The following is a 22,731-nucleotide window of genomic DNA, read 5'->3' on the forward strand; positions in this document are numbered from 1 at the left end:
GCTTAAACGGTCAAATACACACACATGTATGTACAAAATTACCGTCTTGATGAGTATGCACGTAAAAGGTCGGTTTTGTGAACAGTTAAGAAAGTATATTGAGAAAGTATATTGTAACCGTGCAGCTCTTAAAGTGACAGCAGCCTAATAATCCTGATTTTTTCTTTGTCTATTGTTGTATGATTAACATTAATGACACTCACTGCTCTTGAATGACTTGAACTTTTGTAACCTTAATTGTAAGGATTAATCTGTATTTAATTTATTCAGGGAAGACCATCCAGTAGTATTTTGCATTTGATTCCTTAAATTTCTTTAGTAGGTATTTCTTACCTCAATACTACTGTTAGATTCTTTTTTTTGTATCTTTATTTGTATCTTTGTTGTGTGTAAGCTATTTTGCAACAATTGCCCCATTGTAAAAACAAAAATGCACTGCATGATCAAACATTTAGCTGAGATAAGTATATATTTTTTGAAAAAGGTCTAAAAAGGTGCCTAAGGGGGGATTCCCACAATTTTCAAAAATTTAAATCAGTGCCTGAATAAATGTCTGTAAAAATCCTGATTGGAGCATCCCTATAAATAATTCTACATGATAAAAAGTCAGCTTCAAATACTGTAGGTATTGGTGATCGTATCAGCAAATACTGCTTCCTGTGATCGACGATCGGCTCCAAAAATCCTGATCAGGGCACCCTTAAAAACGAGGGAACAAATTACTAAATTGTGGCTACACCTACAATATATACGGTATATGTTTTTGTCCGAATGTCATGTACAGTGCTCCGTAGTAATGACCAAAATAAAATCGAAATATTCATATACTTCTGGAGACTGCGCAACAGGAAAGTATTTTAGTGTTTCAGATCCAGTTTAAAGGGATACTCCACTTTTTTGGGAAATAGGCTCATTTTACATCTCCCCCAGAGTTAAACAGTTGAGTTTTACCGTTTTCGAATCCATTCAGCCGAACTCCGGGTCCGTCGGTACCACTTTTAGCATAGCTTAGCATAGATCATTGAATCGGACAGGACCATTAGCATCTCTCTCAAAAAAATTAACATAGAGTTTTGATATTTTTCCTATTTAAAACTTGACTCTTCTGTAGTTACATCGTGTACTAAGGCCGACGGAAAATGTAAAGTTGCGATTTTCTAGGCTGATATGGCTAGGAACTATACTCTCATTCCTGCGTAATAATCAAGAAACTTTGCTGCCGTACCATGGGTGCAGCAGGTGTAATGATATGACGCAGCGCCTGAAAATAGGTCTAATAGGTTAGACAAACATAGTCCCGGTCACGTTGGAAGTTAGCGAACTGGGGACTATTTTCAGGCGCTGCGTCATATCATTACACCTGCTGCACCCATGGTACGGCAGCAAAGTTTCTTTTAAATAGGAAAAATATCGAAACTCTTTGGTCATTTTTTTGAGAGAGATGCTAATGGTCCTGTCCGATTCAATGATCTATGCTAAGCTATGCTAAAAGTGGTACCTGAATGGATTCGAAAACAGTAAAACTCAACTGTTTAACTCTGGGGGAGTTGTAAAATGAGCCTATTTCCAAAAAAAGTGGAGTATCCCTTTAAGACATTGACTGGCTATTGAAAAAAAAATAAAAAAAGGGTCCACTAACTAACCCACTGTAGGCAGGGAACAGAATCACCACAACTGCTGATACAACAGAAACAATGCCTACATCAAACTACAGAGCTGCTGGGAAGGGCATACAGTAGCTTTGTTTCTGTTAAAATGATTCAGTGAAATGACTACAGCTGGTGCCAGCAATTAAAAGCCTGGAAACAAGCTGAAGCACAGATATTTACTGACTACTACAAAGCACATACACACACAAAAATAAAGACCCTCTGGCCAAATCTGTCCTCACTAAACCTTGACATTTTAATCAAGCTCCAAGAGCGCATAATGAGGAACCGCTTAGACTTCATTATTAGATACTGCATGTTTCTAATTAGAGCTACCACAGTCTTTTATTGCACAGCCTGCACACTACACTCATCAGAGACAGGTAGTGAACAGCACAGACTGTGAGGAGAGAAGTGTACACTAAAACAATTACAATGGTGAGGGGTACATGCACTCAACTATTATGTGATTGCATTTAGGCTTTAAAATCCAGAAATTTTGTTCATTTGTGCACATTATAATGAACAATGTGCAAGAATCACTTTTGTTGGTCACAGAGCTTATTTTCTGCAATAATCCAAACGACAAAGGAAAAAATCCTATCGAGGGAACCAGGGAGATGCGTGTCCTGGCATGATGTGACAAGAATCTAGCGTGATCTAGAGCAAGTAATTTGTTTGTTACACAACAAAAAAAACTGTATTACAATGTACTGTAGCATAATTACAGTCAATCAGAAGATATCTGATGTTTAAATGTTAAAGCAGAACTCGGCAACTCTAGCGAACTCTAGTCACTTATTCGCTGATTTTCCCTTTTGTTGTCGCATGTTTTCCCCACGAGCTCCCCCTACAGCTGTGGGAGGATGTATATTTCACAACACGGTCGTAAAAAAACTCACTTGCGGCGGCCTCCTCCCCCTCTCTGCCGCTGCTCATGTGCGTTTGTTTTGATCGGAGCAAGCCAACTGTATCGTGTGGAGCTATGTCTACCGAGGTGGGTAATCTGGTAATACATCATACATGCGTGTTTGTTTATGTCGAATTGCCGTAAAGCAATTCGTGTTTCGCGCTCGTTCTCGTTCTCGCTTCTCACGAGATTTCCAATTTCTATCTTGCCGGGACGGTAGTCCCCAAGTTGCAAGGTTGGTTTTCCGCCTGGGAACGCTGGGGGGAGCGGGGAAAGTCACCGATATCACCAGAACAGATTGTTTAACCATCCAAATGATTTCTAGACAGTTTTATTAAGTTAAAAAAGTTACCAAGTTCTGCTTTAAGTTACAGTGCTATGCATAAGTTTAGACACCCATGCTAAAGTTGACTAAAAAGACGAATAAAAAAATCATCTTTTGGAAATTGAACTTAATGCCTTAATTAAAAAAATTACGAAAAATCCAACCTTTAAGGACACCAATTTTCTTTGTGAATGAATAATGTATCGTAAATAAATAAATGTTCTTCCTTAAAATACAGGGTGCATAAGTCTGGACACCCCTATGTTAAATTCCCATAGAGGCAGGCAGATTTTTATTTTTAAAGGCCAGTTACTTCATGGATCCAGGATACTATGCATCCTGATAAAGTTCCCTTGGCCTTTGGAATTAAAATAGCCCCACATCATCACATAGCCTTCACCATACCTAGAGATTGGCATGGTTTTATTTCAGTTAGCCTAATAGCTGGTTTGATTTGCATTGAGAGATGATCTTATGGAAAGTACTCCATGCCAATCTCTAGGTATGGTGAAGGCTATGTGATAATGTGGGGCTATTTTAATTCCAAAGGCCAAGGGAACTTTATCAGGATGCATAGTATCCTGGATCCATGAAGTAACTGGCCTTTAATGCCTTAATTACATTTTTTTTGAAAAATCCAACCTTTAAGGACACCAATTTTCTTTGTGAATGAATAATGTATCGTAAATAAATAAATGTTCTTCCTTAAAATACAGGGTGCATAAGTCTGGACACCCCTATGTTAAATTCCCATAGAGGCAGGCAGATTTTTATTTTTAAGTTCAATTTCCAAAAGATGATTTTATATTCCTCTTTTTAGTCAACTTTAGCATGGGTGTCTAAACTTATGCATAGCACTGTATGTGGATCCAGAATTTGGATCAATAATATTTCTTGCCTTTCCAGCCTTGTGCAAGCCTTGACAAGAAAAAGAAACTAAAGCGTTGACAAAATGTCCTGTTGCTTGTCGTGGTCATGGCTGGTTTTTAATCACCGGTCACTTCATCAAAGCACACCACACTAGGACACAGCAAGCAAAATTTGAGTTTTGAACCATTAGTATCACATCTCAATCAGACGGATACTCAAACAAACCATATACGACTAATTCTCCAACAACTATACCTCCTTCCTTATCAGACATAGAGACATATCAGACAAGAGCCCCAGACAAGAGGACAAACTTGCATACAGTACATAAAGTAATCAGAATCTCCAAATTAACACTGAGAAGTCTGATTTTCTAGTCTTCTATAACATAGAACGTCCACAATCTGCTAGTCTCATTCCCTCAGCAAAGCAAATGAAATTCATCATTTTGCTTTCAGAGTAAACGTCTTCAGATCCAAACGAATGCATCCATAAGGATGGAAGGAGCGTTTCTAATGCACAGAGCCTGATGTGTTTATTTATCAGATATCTTTTAATGGACCTGCTAGTGCAGTTTAGAGCCTCATAAATGTCAGATAAGCCACCGACTGTGGCCTGAGAGAGATGTGTGCGTTTCAATGGTCTCTCAGAGCTCGTGGGGTCGTTTAAACAGCAGCGAGCAGCAGGAATTCGGTTCCTCTGTGTCAAACAGCATTCTGAATAGTTGCACCTCGGGCGAAATACATCGCATTGTGATTTCATGAGCGAAAAAAAAAAAGGCAGCCCTCCGTCAGAAAGGAGAGTGGAGGAAACAGAAATGACTCGCAGCGGATATCTCAAAGCAATGAGAAAGAGAGAAGAAAGTTGAAAGTGAATCCTCCTCTTCCCACAGGCAGTTAAGTGGGTACCTTGAGGCTGAAGGCCCCCAGCAGTTGGTTGATAATGTGACCTCTGAGCTAGCAGACTTGCAGGCAGACCAGAGGCTGTGTAAACTAGCATTGGAGAGCCTCAGGATGGAGCGAAGCCGAAGAAAAAAGGTACTGTATAGGACAGAAGCAGATACAGGAAATGACAGAAAACAGCATGCACTTCTTACGAGAGACATTATTATACTGTGCACGTGATAAAGAATTCAAGTAGCTGCAACGAGCAACCAGATCAAACTAGAGGGTCAAACTGAACTTATTAAAGAAATATTGATGGTTGTGGCTGTCTATTCACACAGTGAATCATTTCAACTACTTTGCTTGGTACCCGAGACAGCAGAAAAGGGTATAGATGTGATGCTGTCATCCATAAAGTTTTAATTGTTTAAATACAGCAAACCCTACCAAAAGCAATTTGATTGGTGAACAGAATCCAGAAAAAAACATTGTCCCCTCAAAAGGATAATTATACAAATTTAAGTAACAAACATATCCATCTGTTTCTTCAACTTTGGTCTTTTTTTATGTTCCAGGGTTTGACATTTATTAAAATGAATTAATTTCAACAATTATCTTTTTTGTATATGATGGTCACAATCTTGCATTGCAACATTGTACTTTAAACACTTATTTTTGCTACTTTTCAAATGCTTTTTATTTATTATTTATTTTATATTTAACGTTATTGTCATCTTTTCCTAGACCAAGCCTGTTCATCTTAAAATTTTAAAACATATACATTTCATATACATGAAAATGTGCAAAACAATTATTAGCATAAAGCTAAAAAAGAAAATTACATTAATGCATTTGGCAGATGCTTGTATTTAATATGACTGCCTTCAATGTAGAAATTATATCAGTTCATGCACTCCCTGGGATTTAAACCCACGTCCATAACGTTGCTAGCATCAACCGTTTGAACTACAGGAGTGTTTTGTCAAATTATGGGGATTAAAAGTGTCAAAATTGTGTGCATTTTGGATACAACTAAATCACATTTTCACAATTTGAAAAATGCAAAGACAAAGGAGTCATTTTAATCTAAAAGGGTTACATTTTTTATTTTTGTCTCTGTCATTTCCACCACAAAATGCTACAAAATAGATATTTTAGGTTGTGGTGGTGGAAGAGAGAAATGGTCTGTGGTAATCAAGTTGAAAATAACTATTAATTCAAGCTTACACAGTACCTTCCGTCAAACATACCCAAAAGCTTTAGTCAAGCTCACTCAAGCTACAGCACTATTATTAGCTTGCTCTGATTTAATCGTCTATTGTCAGCCTCATTCCCATATCCAGGCCATCCGATGTATCTCACTTAATTTGAAATCTCTTTGTAAAGTGCTTGGCTGTGGATTAGCTCTCTGTTTTTATTTCAAAGTCCTGCATAAGCTGTGCTCCCTCACGGGCCGGTTCCTTTCATCCTCAGAAAAGTTCACACACAATTTGCTTCGAGTAAAACACGGACAAACACCTCGGAGAAAGCAGCGAGAGCTGTGCAAGTACACTAATTACAAAAAATATCTGCACTAATCCCACCCTGATAAAACACTCATTACCAACCAAAGACACTTATCAACGGCGGATTGATGACCCATTTCCGAAAGTGTCTTTATAGGAGGCAGAGGAAAGGCAGTGTATCACTCTATCCTACATCTGTACCAGAGCTTTTCATTTGTCTAAGAGCGACGGATGTTGAGAGGTAATTAACAGCTGCTGGACTAGGCTAATAGAATTCTCTGGAAACTGTAAGTTGGTGGTGAGGGAGGGAGAGATGGCAGGTCATGCCTGTATTAATTACAATGCTTCAGGATAGACTGAAGCTGTGAAAATCCTTTTAAGGACATCAGAAAGGTGAACTTATTTGTACCTGTCAAACACAAATGCACGTGTACACAGCCACTAGTGATGAATTAATAGTGCACCATGTCCTTTTTCCCCACTTAAAAATGTTTTATACAAAACATAAACAAAACAGAATGCTTGACATGATTAAACTGGAGTAAACTCACATGAGATTAAGACTTCAGTTCTTTATAAGGCTGGTCCCCCGTTATGGCCGCTCCGTTTAGGTCACCAGCTGAGTAGGCTACTATCCACTATCCGCAATTTGTCCTCTTTTGAACTCTGATATGTCTCACATTATGCTGTGTGGATTGCAATATTTTATGTTCAGCTGTGTAGCAGCTCTGATAATTCACACTCTGCTCTTACTGATGGAATGTAAAATCAGTGAAGATTGGCCAACAGGCCGCGCATATTATTAGAGCATGAAACCTCCAACACTATATTGGCCAGTGTTTCAGTTTCATTGGGCATAGGGCAAGTCTACAATTGCGAAAACTTTTGCATCCGCACTGATCACATTGGTTGTTAAGGTGGGTCAATTATGGGATCAATATCCCGTCAAAAGTATTGCAGACATGGATAAAACAAAAAAAATAAGCGTGAATCAAAAAATGTATAACACATGTAAAAAATATATTGCACAAACTGTTAAAAATAATGCAAAATGATCAGAATAACAAACAACGTGGTCACGGATCAAAATATAATGAGCGTGAATCAAAAAATAACAAGCATGTATAAAAACTTTAAACACATTAAAAATGATATTGCACAAAAGTTAAACTTAAGTTCATGTTTTCTTAAAAATAATGTTTTCCTTGGTTTTATTACTCTGCACTTTGTGCTCGCTTACATTTTCTGCTCATATTTTTCTCTTTTGTACGCTTGTGCTGTTTTTCTCTTTGCTCTTCTTTCCACGTTCTGCGCTTGCTTTTCCAAATGTTGCAGTTCGAGTTTCATGTAAATTAGGGTGGGCTTAAGCGTCACCATTGGTCCACTTCTAGATTTACAGCTCCTCCTCTAGACAATCAATCGAAGAGTGGAGTTGACGTCACTCCAATGCGACTCATGACTACTGATGGATGCTTTGCTCACTCATACAGGTGAAGATAACTGTCAGCTCAGCTGGCAAAAATCTTTCCTTTACAGGACACCGTTAAACTGTATGTGTGACCTGTCACCGGTATATACGTCTATCTGGCGCTCAGTTATTCTTAAATTCGTCATCCTAACGACAACCTGTCACTGTTGAGTCTGTCTGATGATCCATCATATTCACCTTCAATGCCCTTACTTCTGGACCTGGCATCGCGAGCGTCGATCTTCTCTGAGCAACACAACAGTGTTTCATCAAAGAACTCCCAATTTGAACGAGAAGTTTGAACGAATGACTCATTCATAAAGACAGTAACTTTCCATCAACTATTGGCCGTTTTACTCTCATATTTACTCTATAACAAGGATGGGCAATGTCGGTCCTGTATGCAGAGTTTAGCTCCTCCAATCCTAAATCAAGCACACCTGAACCAGAAAATGGCACTCCAGAAACGACATCACCTATCCCTGATCTTTTAAATAATTTTCATGTTGCTGTATTCAAAATTGAAGATAGATTTAAAATATTAATCCTAAAGTAATATGCAATTATGTAGCTATGTAAATAAACACAATAAATCACTGCATAGCCTATCAAATCCACCTGTTTTCTTGTAATACTGTCATTTTCATTAATCTTTTGTCAAATCTGGCGGTCAATGCAGAAATGGTACATTCAGTCTTAGAATTAATTTACCAGGTTACCTATATGATCGTTTAACAACAACAATTCAGAAAATATTGGTCAACTCCAATCTTTGATTGATTGGCTAGAGGCAGAGCTGTCAATCTAGAACTAGTGGACAAATGGTGAACTGGTGAATGGTCATTAAGCCCGCCCTAATTTACATTAAACTCGAAACTGCAACATTTGGAAAAGCAAGCGCAAAACGTGGAAAGAAGAGCAAAGAGAAAAACAGCACAAGCGCACAAAAGAGTCAAATATGAGCAGAAAATGTAAGAGCACAAAGTGCAGAGTAACAAAACCAAGGAAAACATATTTTTTTAAGAAAACATGAAAAGAAGTTTTTAATGTGTTTAAATTTTTTATTTATGCTTGTTATTTTTTTATTCATGCTTATTACATTTTGATCCGTGACCATGTTGTTTGCTATTCTGATCATTTTGCTTTACTTTTTCCAGTTTGTGCAATATATGTTTACTAGTGTTTTAAAAAATTTGAGTCACACTTATTTTTTTATTTAATTTAATTAAATAAAAGTAATATTTAATATTTTTGACAGGATATTGATCCCATAGTAAATACCACAAAAAGGAAACCGAAAATAAAAAAGGAAATTATATTGTGCATAAAGAAAATCTGATCTAATAGTTTTGACCTAATACGGCTAATAGTAAGTCTAATCGTTTTTTTTTTTTTTTTTTTTTTTTTAGGATAATTAATGATGAATCTCACCAGTTTATTTTTCATTTTTTTCTGTATTATCCTAAAATTTGGGCTTGATTATTTTTTTTTTTTTTATTAAAACTAATTTCAAGATTTTTCTTTTTGTACATTAAAGTTGTTCTTGTAAACTTTGTACCATATACTTCAATTGTTAAATTTTGCTACTTTTTGAATGTAAAGATTTTATTGTTTTACTCTTGTCCCTTTTTTTATTGGTTTAGACCCAGCATGTCAATCTTAAAATATGAAAACTAGATTCTCATTATTTATTATTTATTTTTTTGTTTTAATTTTTAATAATATAGACTTCGGGAATTTATGGTAAAACGTGACCTGGACACTTTTTCATTAACCTAGAAAGACAAAAAAAAAAAAAAAAGAAACACATGCACAATCACAAGCAATTGCTTTGATAGAGTGATTTAGTGCATACCAACATTTGGTAATTCAAAACGAGAAGTAGCCACACACAGACAGCAGCTGATGGCAGTAGGTAAGGTTGAAAGGTCTGCTCCACCTGCCTGCTGTATCCCTGTCTAAGTTTGGTAATGAACACAGACAGCTTGGGGACAGTCTTGTGTTAAGTGTGTGTGTGTGTGTGTGTGTGTGTGTGTGTGTGTGTGTGTGTGTGTGTGTGTGTGTGTGTGTGTGTGTGTGTGTGTGTGTGTGTGTGTGTGTGTGTGTGTGTGTGTGTGTGTGTGTGTGTGTGTGTGTGTGTGTGTGTGTGTTTAGGGGTCTGACAGGTCCTCTCTGATGTCCCTCTCTCTCTGACAGGGCTGACCCGCAGTAATTTCTCCACTGACAGCAGCAGCTGTAGCCGTAACGCATAGACAGATGAAATTTTCATAACTATCTCCTCACAGTCACATCTTCACCTTCAGGATCATTTATAACCCGCCACTCGCCAGCCAGACACAATATGCTTGCCATGAAGCGGACTGCTCCAGCAGTGTAGGAAATAATTAACAGTGCAAGGGCAAAAGGAGTGAGTGTGTGTGTGTCTGTGGAGAGGGAGATTAAGGAGAGCTAACACTATCATTAACGTACATGTCACTTCAGTACAGTCAAAGATATGAAGTACTAATTATTACATACACACACACACACAGAATAAAGCCTATACCCCCCGCCACCTCTTGAATTTTTTGGCCCCCATAAGGAAAGAGTGAGAAAGCTTGTGTGTAGGAGAAATGGTTTTATATGAGCACATTAGCTAATGTTTTTTTATGCACTGTGAGCACATGCACCACACTGCCATGACTCAATATCATAATTGAGAGATTAATATTCTCTAATCTTAGACCATGCAAGCACATCTGTAGAACAGTCACATAACACCTACACTGGGGAAGTTTTCAGATTCAATCACCTCCATCTTAAAGGGTAGTCAAGCTCCAAAAAGCAACATAAAAGCATCTTAAAAATTGTCCTTAATAATGTGCATATGCACATTTTTTGCAAAAAAAAAAAAAAAAAAAAGATTTAACAGCTACAGCAGTGGGTAAAAATATACAACCATTCAAAAGTTTGCCGTCAGTAAAATGTTTTTAATGTTTTGAAAGAAGTCTCTTATGCTCATCAAGGCTGCATTTATACTTAAAATAAATTCTGCATTTATAATCAAATTTACATTGTGAAATATTATAACAAATTATAAAAAAAAAAAAATTATTGTAAAGTTTAAAGTTTTATATTGTAATAAAAAAAAAAAAAAAATGTATTTAATGCATTCTTGCTGAATAGTCTTACTGGCCCCATACTTTTTGAATAGTAGCATAGGTGAATAGCGACTTAATGAGATGACTATGAAGACCTCTAAAATTGCATACAAGTCATATTCATCTTGTATTTTGTTTTGTTTTTTGTCATTTATGGAGGTTGTCAACCCCTATCCACTATTCACTTTCACTGTAAAGAACATACTGCCAAACATTTCGCCAAACAAACTGTTTTCGATTTCGAAAGAAAGACACTGGTATGGATTTTATACAAATTACAAATGTATACAAAGTAATACAAATTACATGAGTGTGAGTAAATAATGAAAGAATTGTAATTATTTTTGGGTGAACTCTCACCTTTAGGCCTGTCATTGTCCCTATTCTAAAATAGCCAAAAAAAAGCCCTTCACTACAATCATTCTAAAAGTTTAGCAGTTGTCACTGTGAAGAGTGATTGAGTGATTTTAGTGCGTCAAAGTGTTTCAGTACCCATTAACAGTGCATTCCCACCCAGCAAAGCTCCACATTCTTGCTCACATATTCTCACTCCATTCGTTTGCTTTAGTTTGGGCTGTTTTTGGCTTTTTCTACAATGCAGTAATGTTGCGCCGCTCTGGTTAGCCTCACACGTTTCTCTGTCTCTCTTTCCATATAAAATCAATGTTTAATAGCAGAGTGCACAACTGTTTGCCGGGGCCCCAAATTTCTGCGGTGCTCATAATTGCATCAAGCACGGCAAACCGTTTACCATCGCTGCAAAAAGCATCATTATGCGATGCTGTTTTATTAAGCCAAGTGAGCAATTAAAACCAAAAGCAATTTCTCTTTTTTAATGGCGTTCTCCCCTCTCATTTGGATGCATCCGAGAAATGTTAGTTTTACACGGGGAGGCAACTTGCTGAATCATGTCCTCTGGTATACTGTTGTTTCGAGTTTGGTCACATAATGAAGCCTTCCATGTGCCGAGAAACAGGCCTCATCCTCCCAGCTATTAGGATGCCACATGTGTTCACCAGTGTGCATGTGTACATTTGGGTGTAATCCCTTGTACTTGTTTGCATTTGTTCACCGCAAACATATGAGCAAAGAAACAAATAAGACTTAGTATTCCTTCCCACAAACAAATATAATAAGAACGACATTCCAGTGTGTACTGGCGTCCCCCCAAATCCAAGCGGTTCGCAGAGTGGGTCGCTGCATGTACTCTCCAATCCTGACAACCGCAGGCATCTGAGAGCGGGCATACAAGCGGGACGGCAGCCGTGGTGGGTATGTCACGCATAGCTTTATGATTGCTAAACAGCGGTTTAGGCGTATCGGAGTAATTTCTCAAACTCTCAGACACTCGTTCTACTGGTAATCACACATCGCATGCACGTCGCAAGGGAGGGACCACACATGTTTGTTTCGATAAAGACAGACAAATTAGATGACAGCTTTTAAGCCCAACCATCAGTTTCACACTAATTACAGCCCTGCCGATGATGAAAGAAACACACCCAGACGCACACAAATAAATTTGTTACCTCTCCGAGCGTTGAGAGTAAACGCTCAAGTAGGAGAATGTGTGTGTGTGTGTGTGTTTACTGAGAGCAAGTCCAGGTGTTTGCCCGTGAGCACTAGAGCCTTCGGTTAAACACGTAAGAAGCTCTAGACAGCAATCCTAAAACACCCATCACAGGCCCTAAGAAAAACCACACTGCGCCATCATTTGGCTCATTACGGTTGTGTGTGTGTGTGTGTGTGGGGGGGAAAGCATGTGTTACCTGTGTATTGTTATGGCTTTTTCATTAACCTGTCTTACTTACTGGCAGACAAACACACACACACAAAACACGGTTCTGTTAATTAAACAGATGAGTCTGCAAGAGCAAACGGCATCAAACCCTCAAGCGTAGCTGTGTGTGTGCATGATATCTCCATCCTTACAAACTGTAAAGGTCTCCCCAGCATCAGAGCTGTCATGTGCATGGTGAGCCTGTCCGTTCTCATTGAAGATAGACGTTAACGGTCTCTTTCCCTCCACTCGGGGACAGCAGCTCTATTGTTTGTCCCCTGTCAGACCCTGGTGGGAGGGACACAGTCACTGCTGGGACAAAAGATACGCCGCACGATTGACAGCTATGGAGACACCCCGTTCCTCATGAGACGACAACCGGTGAAGTGAATTTGTGTGCCTATGAAAGTGAGACTGAGGAATGAAGACAGAGAGAGAACCAACTGTGAATGTGTTAATATGTCTGGTACATTCAGTGCTCGGGAATGTTACTTTTAAAAGAATAGTTATTGTGTTAACTCCTAAAAAAAAAAAAACATGTAGACTGTAACTTAAAGAACTAAAACTAAAACTAAACTTTTTTCTTTTCTTTTTTTTTTATGACAAAAGCACAATTTCTAAACCTTAAATTAAAAAGAAAACTGAAAATACAACAATAAAAGCTAACTCAATTATTAATAAGGTACTACATAAAAAGACTATCCTGGTTAAAACCAGACCATTCTCAGTAGTAACTGAGTTATGGTCTGGCAAAGCTTCATTAATAACTCATTTCCAAAGGGGCGTCACCAACGGACGTCGCTCAAATGCCTCTGGGCGCAATTGGATAGACCTAAAACCAATCTGAGCGATCGTCATCGTGTAAAGCCATATGCTGCGTCCCAATTTGCCTAAGTTACACTACGCCATAAAAGTATGTACTCTTTTTGTGAAGAAAAGGTATTTAATAATGTGTAGCAAAAAAGTAGGCAAACTTTACTACTTCGTCATCTTTATCGGACGGATCTGTCGCGTGCATCCTGTCACGTAAACTGCCCTGTCAATCATCTTGTCACAGTTAAATCTAATTTAATTTCCTACCGTTTCGGAGAGAAATGTAGTAGCACGTTCATCTGCCAGTGAGTCTTTCATGGAGACTGTCCTCATGTGTTTGCAATTTGAATATAATAATGCATTTAAAAGTTGCTGCGCTTCACGGACGGACGGACGTCGCTCAAATGCCTCTGGGCGCAATTGGATAGACCTAAAACCAATCAGAGCGATCGTCATTGTGTAAAGCCTGCCCCAACGTTTCTGATTGGTGCCGCGATTTCGACGGATTAGAAATGGGCTTGAATGAGCTCTTTGCCAGACTACTTGCAGAGCAAATCTAAATTTGCCGGAAGTTGTCTGGGTTTTCCCAGGCTATAAAAATACTAAAATAACACTGGTAATTTCACATAAATATAAAAACAACATAAATTCAATTTAAATTAAATAATAATAATTATTAAAATAGTCATTATAGTTTTATGATTAAGAATAAACACATTGTCCAATGGAATGGATTTGGGAAGGAAGGAGAATGAAATTATGCATGAGGACATGACCTTGCACGACAGCAGCACTTGCTTGTAGAAACGGTCACATAAGATTACTAGAGTATGTTATGATGAAAAGAAAGACCTATCACATAAAACAGTGCACATTACTTATTTAACAAAGTAACTTGGATAGTATAGTGTTAAAGGGGTCCTATTATGCTTTTCCACTTTTTCAACTTTAGTTAGTGTGAAAGTTGCTGTTTTAGCATAAAATGGATCTGCAAGGTTACAAAGCTCAAAGTCCACTCCAAAGGGAGATCTTTTATTTAACAGAATCCACTTTCCAAGAACTACAACGTGTTTTTTCCGGGCTTTGTGAAGTCACAATGATACTAGTTTAAATAATCCCCGCCCACAGAATACGCAGAAAAGGGGACAAGGCCTGGCTGAGCTGTATTAGCTGTATTAGAGAAGACCGTGTTGTCAAAAAAACACTGTTTTTTCCACCCGTTTCCAAAACTCCTTTGTTTGACCATCTAAGGCTGATGGAATTAGAGTAAACCCCTTTGTTTACTCTAATTTCATCAGCCTTAGGATGATTTTGCCAAAGTTTTGCCTCAGCTCACCTGCTAGCCAACATGAGTGTTGATATAGTGTTTACTGTAGCTTTTGTAAGATTGTTCACCCCCCTTAGGAAAATTAACCATGGTTTTGTGATCGATTACTGTTTGTATTACCATAGTTTCCCAACAAATATCATAATTAAATGGTGTTTAACATTGTATCTAAAATGTATTTAAAAAATTACAAGAAAAAAAAAAAACATACCACTCTAAAACGTCCTGTGAAATCTGCGCTTGCAAAGTCTGTTCTGGACGATCCTCTTGTTTGTTAACATTCTTAAGTCTGAATCAGGCTTGAATTGGTTAGAAATTGATGCCATCCTTATATTTACATCTGAGTAGAGCTCGCGGCTATGGTAAGGGGTGTAACATTTCCCGAACACATGCGAACCGGTGCCAATCACAACACACTAGGCCAGCTAACCAATCACCGCATATTTCGTATTTCGGAAGGAGGGGCTTCATCTAAACAGGAAATAAACTGCGTTCGGGCCTTCGTGCTGTAATATGTAAAATATGTGAAAAATAATGTGTTTTTTGAACAATCAAGCATGAAAGCATATTCTAGAACACTCCCAAAAACAAAATAAAGACCTTGTAAAAGGGCAAAAAAGCACCCCTTTAATTCAAAAAGTAACATGTTAATAATGTTTTTATTCCTCTAAAACAAGCTAATTAAGTAATATGCATTACTCGTAATGCAGTAACACTGGCTGCATTTGTACTGCCAAAGCAGAGGTTAGTTAGCAATCATGTTTGTCTGTGTGTGTAATGTTTGGTGTTTGATGTTCTAGTCTGTGGAGAAACTTCTGCTTGCCCTCTGAACCCCATGACCCTCCAGTGTGTTTGTGAGTGTGCGATGACAGCCTGTGGCATTTCTGTTCAGAAGGTTTCCACCCAGGTGAAGTACGAGAGGTCACAACACATTCAAGATACTGAGACACTCAGAGAAATACAGACATTCAGAGCCTGAGGTCAGAGGTCACGCACTGAGGGTGAGTGATGAGGGCAGCTGCGACCTCCAGGATGCAACACTTATGCGCTCAAATGCAAACAAACATTTGCCACAATGCGTGTATTCACTCAAAGCACCAACGAATGATTACCTCAATTAAAACATTTTGCCAATACTTTATAAAGATCCACGTACCACCAGTTAATGCATAAGTATAATACTTTTACAGCCAGAAAATTCTGAATTTCAACAATAATTTAATTGTAATAATTACTGTAATTTAACTACAATAATTTCAAGCAGCACAAATGTTTTCAAACGCATATTAGAATGATTTCTGAAGGATCATATGACACTGAAGACTGGAGAAAGTGTGCTGAAAATTCAGCTTTACCATCACAGGAATAAATTACATTTAAAAAAAATATTATCATAGAAAACAGTTATTTTAAATTGTAATACTATTTCACACTATTTCTGTTTATACAGCCTTTTCAATCAAAAGCGACTTTTTCGAAAACATTTAAAAAATATTACATGTAGTTAATGTATTGTGAAAGAGCATGACTTAAAGAGCAAAAGTATATTTATATTAACCTAGTAGTAAAATTTTTTAGTTACATATTACATACATTTCAAAATAACACAAGGAAATAAAACCAGAAAGCAGATTAACTAGTCTTTAGAAGTTCATAAATCTTTTCTGATTTAAAATGATTAATAACTCTAGTGCCTTTAATAAAGTCACTCATCCATCCAAGTACATGATCTCCTGCTCTTTTTGTCAATGAAAAACTGGTTTTGGATGACCTACATGCTTTAGTAAATGATGCCCTAAATCTGCCCTGTCCACTTAAACCTGATAGACATCTTTTGTATCTGGAGGAGGGTGAGTTCATTTTTTTCACTATCAGATGTACAGTATGAACGGTGGCCTCTCTCTCTCTCTCTCTCTTGTGGTTTCACAGAGTTCAACACTACTTGTGCACACAAATGCACACTTCATCTTATCCCACTTACACCTCTCTTATTGTTCCATTTTTCACTCTATCACTTTCCAAAACTATGCGATACTGCAAGAAAACAAAAGACAGAATAAGCAAAAACACAGAGATGGAGATGAAAAGGAAAAGAAGGGAAATATGAGGGAGAGCAAGGCTGAAAGAAAGGGAGTGTGGGGGGGGGGGGGGACAGATGGGCATTTTCAGAGATCATTTATCAAACTCAGGCCCGTTCAATCCCCTCCCCTCTCCCAAACCCCCATGTAATTCAGTAATCATTTTCATTATCATATAATGACCTTACAAAGCCTACAGCAGTTAGCACGGTCACTACAAACCACACAGCTGTTCCCGGCACTGCCCCCTTCATCACCTCCCAAACACGCAATCTGCCCAGCGCAGGAATGGACTGTGACCCCTGCAGAGGTCAACGGAGGGATGTAGATGTGACAGGAGTTGTACGATCTACCTGAGCAAGGTCGGTTCTATCTGAGCGTGTGTTCACATGTGTACTTTTTACGTAAACTCGTATTGCAGCGTGTCTATGCAGGCATAAAGGGTGTGAGATCAATGGTTTTGACCCACAACACATGGATGAAACAAAACCACAAGGTCAAACCCTTTCATCTGCCAATGCAAATGAATCTCTAAAAGGTCTTCCTTCTGTTAGTGTTTGATTTTGACCTATGAAAGCTACAACACTTTTAAGAGCAAATCATTTCAGAATATTCCAAATTCACAGATGGATATGCATATATGGTCCCATTTACAGCTGGCATTAACATGCATTGATGCATTGCACTTACACCTTTATTATAACAGAGCTTGACCAGGGAGCCTCAGAATCACTTCAAAGTATTTCAATTAAGAAATTATGGTCACATTTTATATTAGGCGTCTTTAACTACTTGCATCACACAATAAGTATTATTATTAAGTACATTGTGTTCACATTGTATTGAAAAACACTTTTGCTGCTATTAAGGTGGGATATGGGTAAGGTTTGGGACAGGTTTAGTGGTATGGGTAGGTTAAAGGGTGGGTTAAGATTTAAGGGAATAGTCAACATGTACAGAACTTAGAAATTACATCTGTAAAAGCATGCACACAATGGGTCTCATTCATGAAACATTCGTAAATATACGAGTAAATATGGGAGTGATTTGCGCGTAAAGAGACATTCCCGAAAATTCTTCTCCTGATTCACAAATACTTCGTAAACGTCAGATTTGATAGTGAAATGTGTGTGTGTGTGTGTTAATGAATTCCAATCAGTCGTAAATGGGACGCGCGTGCACGCTCATTCTCTCAATTACCATAAATCCCGCCCATTAAAACCGACTGACAACTATATATTATGACACGTGACCAAACGAAGGATTTCCACGTCTTCTCAAAAGCGAATGAAGAAGAGAAATTTCTCAGATGCAGAAATTGAAGTTTTATTATCAGAAGTTCATTCAAAACGCCACATTTTATTTTCAAGCGTACATAGTGGCGTATCAGGTCCTAAAAAGAAAGGCTTTTTTTTAGGTAATAATGCTTTTACCTAAATGCTTTAGGTAAAAATGCTTGGCAGCATATTACAGATGCCGTTAATGGAGTTTCATCTGTTAATCGAACAGTCCCAGAAGTGAAAAGAAAATGGTTCGACATGAAGCTTGACTGCAACACTTGTGACTTGCAGACTTGTAAAAAAAAAAAAAGGAAAAAAAAAGAAAAATGAATAAACCGCTTGAATATAAAAAAATTAAAAAAAGACTTGTGGACTTGTGTTCCGTTTGCAGATGCTATTACTGGCTCTCGTAATAAAAGTAAAAAGAAAAACCGTACGTAATTACTACATATAATATTTTTTCAAAATGCTGTGTAAATATGTACCCGATTAAGGTGAATTAAAATGCAGCCTTATTAATGAGCAAAACGTTCGGATGTTAAACGCACTATTTACACGTGGCTGGGAGCAGGTGTAGATTTCTTTCGTACCAACTAACATTTGGAAAATACGAACATTTTAATGAATCCGAAAATTTACGCCAGAACCACTTTACACACGATTTACACAAAAATTCGTTCTGCTCGTGTTTCATGAATGAGACCCAATAAGTGCATTATATCAAAGGATTCATTTAAATGTTAGTACTGTACATAGTAGTTCAAGACACCAAATATAAACTGGGACCGAAATTTTTACTGATACGTATATTAAAATAACCAAACTTTAATCTAAATCTAAATGGCAAAATTATAATTACAGCAGAAATACCAAAAATAGACAAACATATACTGGGGAGCCTTTGACTTTTGTCATGGAGAATGGGGACTTTGAGACAAAAAGGTTGAGAACCACTGCAGTAGAAATATAAATCCAATCACATGTGCAGTACCTGCACAGAAAGAGAGTTCGCATGAGGCACTATGTTAATGGCCCCAATTCATTTACCGAATATTAAACAATAAATATAAATGCCTCACACATTGGAAAAAAAAGGGTATCATCATAAGATATCAACTAATGTTACAGATTTTTTTCTTTGCTGATTATTTACCAAATTTTATATTCAAAATGGTGTCATTTTAACAGATAAAATGGTGTCTGGTCTTGCATTTTCCTTTTTTCCAAACATTCCCACAGTAAAGGAAACGAGATTCCAAGTGTCATCCAGTGAAAAAAATTCATAGGATATTAAATTGGGTGACCGGAGTGTCTGTCTTTCATTTTCATTAAAAAGAAAAAGACAAAAACATCCAAAACACAAGTCAAGAAATCCTTAAATGCCCTGCTTTGGATAAAAGCATCTGCCAAATTAATCAATTTAATGTGCGCATGGTAATAAACATGCAGAGTATCCACTGTATCTGTTCAACATTGCAAGAGCCAAAATGTTTGGAGGTGACCTGCATGAGTGCATCAGGTAAGTTAATAAGCCGAGTACCCATAAGTCAACAGGAGGAGCCTACAGTCACATTTAGCATCTCTGTCCCTCAGGGTAACTTCAGATAGCTGAAAGCAGGTCCAGAGGCCCCACAGTCTGCAACAATCAAACTACTGTTTAAGAAAGCAAATGTCTGTAAGACAATAAAAGCCTTAATCAATCAGCCCGCTGTGCTTATGTTTATGAGCCTGTAGCGCCAACCATCCATCATTTGGTTTTTACCACTCAAAACACAGACGCAGAGACAAAAGAATGGCATAATGTGAGGAGCGGGCCTGCTGCATACTAAATTAATAAAACAATTGCTGCCTTTCACGACAAAATAAGCAACATGATTTAGCACACTGCTCCGAGAAGTTTCTTTTCAAGAGGACTGGTCAGAAATTAATGTTTGTGTTCAGCGCTGTGAGTCATGATAGTTGTTATAACAGTCTGTCATGGTAATAGTACAAATACATCACCGCATTCAGGTGAGTGGAGCACGGCGTACAACGTTCACTTTATCAGCTCGTGTCGGAGGAGATATTATCAGCTATGAGTTCATTTTTGTCTTAACAGCGTCTTAACCTTAGCCCAAGCTATCTGCCTTCCCTCCCTAAATGCGATTTGTTGACAGCCACTTTACAGACCTGTGCCTGATGTTTCGAAGAGTGACGTTATCTCGCTCCAGAAGGGGGGCAGGAAGTGATAGTGGAAAGGGATGAGTTCAAACACATTGCAGTGTGTGCACACAGAGGAGTGAAGGTAGCTTTATCTAATCACGCTGCTCCGACTGATGAAATAAACTTCCGTGCGTGTGACGCAGCGTGCAAACGTGTAAGTTGTACAGGTTAGTGTGTGTGTAATCACTCGGTTTCTTCAGCTCTGAGATTTATGTCCTTTTCAATATTTAAAAAAAAATAAAAAAATAGAGGTAATAAATGGAGATTTAAAAATGCACTACCGCTCAAAAGTTTTGGGCCGGTACGATTTTTGAAAGTCTCTTATGCTCAGCAAAGCTGTATTCATTTGATCAAAAATACAGTAAAACAGTAATATTGAGTACTTCAGTACTCTTTCAGAAGATGCGTCACAGCGCCCCTACCGTATAACAGTGAAAACACGGAAAGACAGAACTTTCTGTCAATGGCGGGGAAAGAGTTAAATAAAGGGGATAAGTTAACAACAAGAACAACAACAAAACCTAATTAACTAAAAAAAAAGAAAATCAGGATGTAAAAGAAACATGCTTAATGACTACACCGTACCATACATGGCTAAAAGTGTGTGCGTGTGCTTGTGTCCTTGACGCTGTCATGACAAATGAACCATGGGCTGGTCTGTAGTTGTCATCGTCTGATTTAAGAATGCAGTTTCAGCACAACATCAAGCAGGCCTGGGCATCACTCTGGGGTTAAAGAGAGGGGACGACCCCCTTAAAGGGGCCACTTTACAGAAACAAGAGGACAGGGAGGAGCCCTTAATGTTGTAAAGGTTAAGACGCAACTTCAATAGGGAAATTCAGTTGTTTCAGGCCTTACCAACTAATGGTCTGATCTGAATAATGACAGATTACCACACACTCACACAGTAGTCTGTGGGGAAATAATAAAGAAAGAGAAAAATGGTGTGTGTGCTATGTGTTGGTATGCATATCTGTGTGTGTAAGGCTGGTTCTCTCTGTTATCGGAACAAATGGGTTATGTCTCTCAGTCACTCTTATCTCAGAGGAAGGAAGTCAATGGGCTATCAGCACGAGTGTATGCGTGTGTTTGTGTGAACTCTCTCGGCCTGAAGGATTGTCCTGAACAAAAAAAAAAAAAGTCCTTTCTTCTATACTATTCACTGAAGATGTGGCATTAAACACAAGAGTTTAGCACATGGGCACATACCTGTCCCTCCATGTCTGTCTGTGCTGCTGTCTGTCCGTCAGGGCGTTCAGCAAGATGTCTGCAATCTCTCTTCTGTTCTCCTGTGTCGTGTTCTCATCCTCAACCACAGCCAAAAGCAGCTGAGTCTGGAAACAAGCAACACAGTCAGCTGTGACTTCAAACTACAAATGACACAAGGTCAGTTTCAGTCAGTCAATTATTACATATTCACAGCAATTTAACACTAAACGCTACCGTTCTGTAAAGTTTGGGGTCAGTACGATTGTTTTTTTTTTTTTTTTTATAATGTAATTATTTTTCCCTGAGGTTCTGCACCAAAAACAATAGACCATCGACCATTTCCTACCCATCTCACAATAAATTGACAGAATATTAACAAGTGAATATTCTTCTTATGACTGGCACAAATATGGTAACATAAAACCACATTAGGGTTACAAAGCAGTTCTGGCTCTTAAAAGATCCCTGAAAATCCTCAATAGAAATACAACCACTCTTATCTTGAAATAAAGGAAATAAAAGGAATCAAGCTTTACTACCAATCCCATAGACAAGCTCTTATCCAGTGCTTAAACAAATCAATATACATTCATTCCCTTCATGTCAGAGGTCAAATCTATTCTTTATTTATGCTGCAGGACATTTTACAAACACTGATGGGTAAGCCAGAATCAGAAACAGAAGGACAAAATTATATTTGCTTTTCAACAATGTTTCTGTGAACATTTCTTTTCTTTTTTTTAATGCAATAATATATAAACATTTTTAAATATACACTACTACCATTCAAAAGTTTGGGGTTGGTAAGATTTATTTTAATTTTTTTTATGTTTTTGAATGAAGTCTCACCAATTTGGTAACCATTTAATTATAATTAACCATATAATTATTTATAGCCATTTATTTGATCAAAAACACAGTAAAACAGTTTAAAATAACTGCTTTCTATTTTAATACATATTAAAATGTAATTTATTCCTGTGATGTCAAAACTGAATTTCCAGAATCATTACTTCAGTCTTCAGGGTCACATGATCCTTCAGATATCATTCTAATATGCTGATTTACTGCTCAAGACACATTTCTTCTTATTATCAATGTTGTGCTGTTTAATATTTGTGTGGAAACTGTGATCCATTTTTTCAGTATTCTTTAATAAAAAGTTTAAAGAATGCAGCATTTATTTGATCTTTTGTAACATTGTAAATGTTTGTGCTGCCACTGTTGACCTATTTAGTGCATCCTTACTGAAAATGTATCTGAAATAAATGCCAAAATTGTTGCATACCCC

At 37.7% G+C, this 22,731-nt stretch overlaps 1 protein-coding gene across 2 annotated transcripts in view; it reads right to left on the minus strand.

Moving 5' to 3' along the window:
- The window catches only part of fto (FTO alpha-ketoglutarate dependent dioxygenase), a gene marked incomplete at both ends in the record, with an annotated part of 141,085 nt that overhangs the window by 57,020 nt on the left and 61,334 nt on the right, over positions 1 to 22,731 (minus strand). For both annotated transcript variants that reach the window (XM_084403509.1, XM_084403508.1), the window contains one exon: positions 21,441 to 21,565. In XM_084403509.1, the coding sequence (XP_084259635.1) occupies positions 21,441 to 21,565 (125 nt within the window). The remainder of the gene's footprint in view (positions 1 to 21,440; positions 21,566 to 22,731) is intronic.

The sequence above is a fragment of the Rutilus rutilus genome (genome assembly GCF_951802725.1).
Source record: "Rutilus rutilus genome assembly, chromosome: 3".
Classification (NCBI taxonomy): Eukaryota; Metazoa; Chordata; class Actinopteri; order Cypriniformes; family Leuciscidae; genus Rutilus; species Rutilus rutilus.